At 36.4% G+C, this 7,075-nt stretch overlaps 1 protein-coding gene across 1 annotated transcript; it reads left to right on the top strand.

Moving 5' to 3' along the window:
- The first annotated feature begins 273 nt into the window (after positions 1 to 273).
- LOC145629493 (WEB family protein At5g55860-like) lies at positions 274 to 6,871 on the top strand. Its single transcript, XM_081682105.1, has 3 exons — positions 274 to 762; positions 3,332 to 3,539; positions 4,793 to 6,871. The coding sequence occupies exons 2-3, from the start codon at positions 3,366 to 3,368 to the stop codon at positions 6,617 to 6,619; spliced, it is 2,001 nt and encodes a 666-aa protein (XP_081538231.1). The 5' UTR covers positions 274 to 762; positions 3,332 to 3,365; the 3' UTR covers positions 6,620 to 6,871.
- The last annotated feature ends 204 nt before the right edge of the window (positions 6,872 to 7,075 follow it).

Here is a 7,075-nt window from a genome sequence, read left to right as displayed (position 1 = left end):
CTTAATTTCCGCGCAAATTAAAAAATAGACCTATAATAAAAATACAAAGAGAGTATCAAAATACCATGAAAATAACCCAACTTTATTATTTGACAAAAGCAAACACCAAAATTGACTCGAACAAACCCAACTCGAAAACGACTAAAACCAAATAGAGATTTGAGGGTGCCACCTCAAAAAAGTTAACCACATAAGACATGAGCTCAATTCCAAAAATGAGACAAGTCTTACAAATCAGGTCACGCTGACATGGCGGTCTAGCTATGTCCCCACTCTTTCTCTCTCTAATTTCTGTATACAAAATTAAAAACAACTTTTTCCATATTCAAACCTCCCCCTTTTTTTCCTCATTTTCTCTCTCTTCACTCCTTCAAATCTCCATTTCAATCTCTCTCTTCAACCTTTTTCTCTTCAATTCTTACTAAATCATTTCCATAATCATCCCCTTTTTTTCCTGATTAATTTTTCTTTCAATTTATAGCTGTATTTCCCGTACTTCACCTTCTTTTCTGCTAATTTCATTAAATTCTTACTACAATCATACTTATAAATCCCTCGATTTTCTTGTTTTGTTTCTGGGTTTTCTGGGATTTTTTTTGAAATTTTAAAATTTCCCCAGGAAATTTTTGTTTTTTTTGTGGGTTGAAGAAGAAGATGATGATCAGAGACTTTGATCGAAGCAAAAATATCTCAGCCGTTTGATCAATTTGGAACTTTCTAGGGTTTTTCCCTGCTCTTTAGGGTTTTGGGTCATCATTTCAGGTTCGTTTTCTCTCTTTAAAGTAATTCATTTTTTTTTTTTTTTTTTTTGGAAGAAAAGTAATTGATTGATTGATTGATGTTGCTTTGTTTATTTATTTTTATTTTTCAAATTTCTGGGGTGTATAAGAATTTCCTTTTACTTATCCGGTAGGTGGGAGAGCTGTTCTAGTACAGCTTTTCATTATTAGGAATTAATTAGTTGCTTATTTATGATATTGTGGCCAATTGTTAATTAATTGTGATTTTTTTTTTTCTTCTTATTTTTGGCTGTTAGTTATAATAGCAATTCCTGTTATTTATATGATATGCTTTCTTGAAAGTTCTATAAATGATTGAGAATAGTAATTATATATGCATACGCTTAAAGTATCCCTTATTTTTCAATTTGGTATGTAGTAATGATTGAAATGTGATGATATTAAAAAAAAAAAAAAAGGTGATGATAGAAACTTTTGAGATTGTATTATACATTTATGCGGAGTAATGGAGTATGTAGTGATTAGGTAATATGTAGGTTTATGATGGTTTAAAGTGGATGCTATCGTTAAAGTCTTTGAGGGTGCAGGGGTATGATCAAATCCCGTATTCATCACTGTCGTTTGTGGTTCCTTATTCACTAAAAAATAATGGTTCAATGTAACTTTTGTTGATTGATAATATGCTGAAATGGGATTGTTAACCTTTTGGGGGGTTTGTTTCACCGTTACAATTGCTTTTTGTTCCTAACAATATTCCTTAGCATGTGATGGGGTTATGGTACTGGCCCTAAAAAAGAGTCCTTTTTTGTTATCTTCTGATATTACTCTGTATTTTGTGGTCAAATTGGATCTTGAGAGGGAAGAATGTTTAGATGTTTGTTCCTTGCCCCGTCATTTTGATAAATCACCTGTGGTATGTCTGGGACTTTTGTGAATGGGGGCCTGTGACTTTATCTTTTGGGTGCCTGTGACTTTATCTTTTGGGTTTAGATTCATATTATTTGGTCCAGATCCAGATCAGGGTCTGCTATTGAAATAGAATCGATTTGCTTGTTTTGTTTTTGTTTATTTTTATTGTTTCAAAGCTGATCAGAATATGATGCTATTGAGTGATGATATGGCTGCATATAAGAAGATTAAAAAGAAGAGGTTAAGAATTACTAAGCACCAATAACATGCATCAACACGTGATGTTTTCATAAAATACCAAACTTGAACCATTCTAAAAAATTTATTAATGCTTTATTTGCAGTGCTAAGGGTTGTATGTATCATAATTGTTTATTACGTAGTATAAGGATTAGGGAAACCCTTGATCTCAAATATAAGTACTAGTAGACAATGATGTGATTGTCTGATATGTTACTTCAAGGGTTAGATGGCTTTTTGCTTCCTGACCTTCAAATGAAAAGAAAGACTTTAAGATTTTTTTTTCTCTGTTTCTTGAATTGTATGTTGTTCTTGTTCATTTATTTACATTCGTATTAAAAAATTAAGCTGGCCTCGATATTTGATATCGATGCAAGAGGTTATTTCCTGTTCCTCTCTTTCTCTTTTGCATAGCTTAGAAGTGTAATACTGTTGTTCAGTCATAACTCATAAACAATGAGTATAGTGACCAGAGATTGGCTCTTCATCATGTACATACAAAGAAGAGCATTTTTGAAAAAGGGAGATAGGGAGTTGGGAGGTAATGAGGAGTGCTATATATTCTCCTCATTCTATGTGGGATGCACTCATGGTTTGAATTTGTCTGCCTCTCTGCCAGCCTAACATATCAGCTGTGTTGAATTGTTAAGCCTGTTCAACTTTGCATTTTTTAGCAAAGATTTTCTGTTTTAATATTTGCTTTCTATGTGTTGGATTGCTTGGACCAGTTAATGAAGAGTCCTTAGTCCTTTTTTGCCAGATTTTGTTGTCTTATGATGAGTTATGAGTTATGACCAATAGTTGATTACGGTGTTTTTTGAAATATTTGAAATCTATGAATCAAAGAGAAAACAGTATGAGGCTGGACTGCTGATTTGTGGAAGTAAGTTGGTGAAAACGCAAAATCTGAATAAGAATGACTCAATCTAATATATAGCCCTATATGGTATGGTCATACATATTATGCTGTAGAAATGCAAATTTGAGCAACATGGTGCCGTGATTAATGGATAATGATCCAACATAGACAAGCTTCCACCAACTGGATCAGAGGATCTAATCAAGGCTAATCCCTGAACTGCTTGCTTTCACTGGATTTACTACAAAAATAAGAAAGCATATGGAGTAGACTTATCCTTTTTAGAAGACAGAGGAGATTATCACATAGCTTTGAGTAGTTTATGGGAAGAAATAGATTCTGTGAATATGTTGCCTGTTGAGTCTTGTGACAACCACTGGAACAGATGTTACAGCCTTGTGTAAGGCAATATTCATATTTTCAAACAACGTTTTCCTCGCACTTTCTGTTTTATTTATTTTGATTTTGTGGTGTGGGATTTTTTTTTTTTTTTTTTTTTTTTGGTTTTGTTTTTATGAACTTTAATCATCTCATCTAGTTTCTCTATATCTGCTAACGAGTTTGTTGTTGATTATTCTTTGCAGGTGGCTTTATAAATTTAAAGAATAAGTCAGGAATATGGTGCACTCTGCTGAACGACCAAAAAATACAGATTCTCCCAAGAGTGGAGTAGGAGAGATAGATACCAGGGCTCCATTTCAGTCTGTCAAAGATGCTGTCAACTTATTTGGTGAGGTTGCCTTTTCCGGAGAAAAACCTTCAATTAAGAAGGCAAAACCACAGTCAGCAGAGGTTTGTTTTGCATGCTTACTAATTTCACTGTGCAAAATACATTTCTTTTGCGAACATTGAGCTTATATGCTAGAAGAGAGGGGTAGGGTGAGCTGAGCAACTAGTGCTCGTTAGGAGATGTTCCCGAAAGTCATTCGATTGTACATTTTTCTAGGGATTATATTTCCTGTTATCCACTTTTATTTTCCCCTCTTTGTTGCCTCATCTCTGGCTTGGCATTTACTGAGTAGAATGGACTCAGCATTCCTCTGAAAAAAAAATGTAACAATTGTTACATTGTAAATTTTAATGATGTTTGTAATAAGGCATCCACATAGGGTGGTTGGTAGTCTTGGGACATGGGAGTAGGGATGGAGGGCACTGCCACCAGTAGATAGTATTTCCAGCACAATTGCAAAGTGTCTCTTCTAGGTTTGTCCTTGAGATTTTAAACATACTCTTACAGTCCTTCCATGGTTCCATTACAAAGTGCTGAAAAACTGTTTCATTCAGACCCTTGATCCAAAAGGCAAACTACTACTTCAAGTAAATATAATAAGGACAGGACATCCGAGTGAGACATATGATTTAGACTTTAGTCCTTTGAAAGCTTAAGTTAAGAATTGTCCGTTAGTGAATATTTTATTATTAAATTTGTAGGTTATGTATGGTTGATAACCCCTTATACTACTATCTTATGCTTCCTACCCCTCACTATTTATACCTTTCACGCAAATTTCACCTTTTGTCTTATCTGAACTTTTCAACCTCATACTTACTTTTCTCATTTTAGTTGATACATTTCTTTAGACATGTATGTCAACTTATGATTTTTTTTTGGGCCAATGTATGATTTCAAACATCAATATCTTCAATTATCAAGAACATAAAATATGAAAATGCTATATTGCTATTGTGAAATGTTTTTTTTTTTTTTTTTTTTTTTTTTTTTTTGCAATTTCACATGTTGGGATAAAAATGTTGAGATTGATAATGCTTTTTACCAAGCATTTATAAACAGCATATATTGCCTGGGTCAACATGCTGATTGCCCTCAAATGTCCTAAATTCTCCACAATCTGTTTTATAGTCACCAGCTTACCACAATTTATTAACCTTTATTATTTTTATTACTAGTATTATTATTAAATTTGTGAGCCTTGTTCAAGCCTAAAAATTATTATTATATTATTTGGGGGGAAGGGATGCTTCATCTGTAAAATTCTGTTCTTCACCATTGTTCTAGGTTTATTTAAATTAATTTTATGTTGCAGAGAGCTCTGGTTAAGGAGACAGAACTTCACCTGGCTCAAAAGGAGCTAAACAAGTTAAAGGAACAACTAAGAAATGCCGAAGATACCAAAGCAGAAGCACTTGTAGAACTTGAGAAAGCTAAGAAAACTGTGGAAAGTTTAGCACATAAGCTAAAATATTTAAATGAATCCAAAGAAGCTGCAATTCAAGCTACTGAAGCTGCAAAACAACACGCAAAGCAGCTTGAAGATGCAAACAGTGCCAAGCAGATTGTGACCAATGGTTTCCATAAAGAAGAATCTGGAGATACAAAAGAAAAGTATACGACTGTTATCTCAGAACTTAATGCTGCCAAGCAAGAGTTAGCAAAAGTTCGTCAGGATTATGATACTTCTTTGGAAGCAAAGGCTACTGCCCACAAGCAAGCTGCGGAAGCTGAGCATGCTGCAAAAGCAAACACAGAACGGGCTTCCGAACTTTCGAAAGAAATTTTTTCCCTCAAGGAAACAATTGAGCAAGTAAGGCAGGCTTCAATTTCAGCTCATCAGGAGCAAGCAAGCATCTTCTCTGAGAAAGACCTTGAGAGACGATCTTACAAAGCCAGATTAGAGGAGTCTGTGAAGAAGTTGCAAGAAATGAAGAAAGAGTTTGATCCTGAAGTTTCCAAAGGCCTGGAGGGAAAACTGGCAGAAGCATTGGGTGAAATTGAGGTTTTAAGAAAGGAAGTTGAAAATTCCAAGGCATCAGATGTAGATTCTGTGAGAACGGTCACTTTGGAGCTGGATGATGCCAAAGAATCCCTGCAAAAGGTGTTGGGTGAGGGAAGTGCCCTTCAGAGCCTGGTGAATTCTCTAAAAGAGGAACTAGAGAATTTGAGAAAGGAGCATGCAGAACTGAAAGAGAAGGAAGCAGAGACGGAATCCATTGCTGGAAATCTGCATGTTAAGCTCCGGAAATGTAAGTCTGAGCTTGAGGCTTCCCTTGAAGAAGAAGCTAAAGCTAGCGGAGCGTCAGACGAAATGATTGCAACATTGAATCAATTAACAGAAGAAGCTGAAAATGCTAGACGTGAAGCAGAAGAGATGAAGACCAAAGCTGAAGAGCTTAAAAAGGAAGCTGCTGCCACCCGGATTTCTCTAGAAAAAGCTGAGGAAAAGTTGAAATTGGCACTTGAAGAAGCAGAGGAAGCAAAAGCTGCTGAGGCAAGTGCCCTTGATCAGATTCAGGCTTTGTCTGAAAGAACAGATGCTGCTCGTTCCTCAACCTCCGAATCAGGTGCAAAAATCACGATCTCACGGGATGAGTTCAAGGCTTTGAGCAGGAAGGCAGAGGAATCTGAGAAGCTTGCAGAGATGAAGGTAGAAGCTGCAATGGCACAAGTGGAGGCCGTGAAGGCGAGTGAGAATGAGGCAGTCAAGAGGTTGGAAGCTTCTCGGAAGGAGATAGATAATATGAAGGCTGCAACGCAGGAAGCGATAAAGAAGGCTGAGATGGCTGAGGCGGCCAAAAAGGCTGTGGAGAGTGAGCTTCGGAGATGGAGAAAGCGAGAGAAAAAGAAGGCAGCTGAGGCTGCATCCCGCATTTTGGCAGAGACCCAGGCTGTGCAAGCACAGGTTCAGTCACCTATGCAGACACGCACACATGTGATGTCAACCAAGTCAGGGCCAGTTGACTACAAGTTTCAAGTACAATATGCTTCAGAACAGGCTAATGGGGGAAAGAATCTGGATAAACCAAAAACTTCAGTGTCAAAGAAAGTACTCTTACCTAATCTCAGTGGCATATTTCACAAGAAGAAAAGTCAAGCAGAAGGTGGATCACCATCTTATCTTCCCGGTGAGAACTGAACTATTTAACGTTTTGTGATATGGTGAAGGAAACTTCTGCTGCATTTTGGATACGTGTACATTTTGGTAGGAATGTGTTATAATTTGTCATTATGTGATGAGGACTTGAAAATGGATGTGAAAGCAGTTAGTCATCCAGAGAGTCATTCCTGTATAGAACCAAGGTACTTAATAACTTGCTTGAATTAGTGTAGGTCATTGTATGTTAATATATGCTTATTGAGTGCATGGAATATGGGGCATGAAATGCCACATCTCTTCTCATTTGTGTCTCTCTTTGAATTGTTGGTTTGGAGGTGTCTTCCTTTCGTCTCGTATAGTCGTGCTATTTAGAGAAATATTCCGCAGTGAACAAGAGGGACAGTGGTTCTCTAATTAGCCTTGCCTGTCAATATCCAAGAATTTTATTAGGCAGAAAATCGCGACAACACTATACGAAGAGCTTTAATTTCCGCA

The sequence above is a fragment of the Chenopodium album genome, chromosome 4 (genome assembly GCF_948465745.1).
Source record: "Chenopodium album chromosome 4, dcCheAlbu1.1, whole genome shotgun sequence".
NCBI classification, from domain to species: domain Eukaryota; kingdom Viridiplantae; phylum Streptophyta; class Magnoliopsida; order Caryophyllales; family Amaranthaceae; genus Chenopodium; species Chenopodium album.
This window is presented reverse-complemented; position numbering and strand designations above follow the sequence as displayed.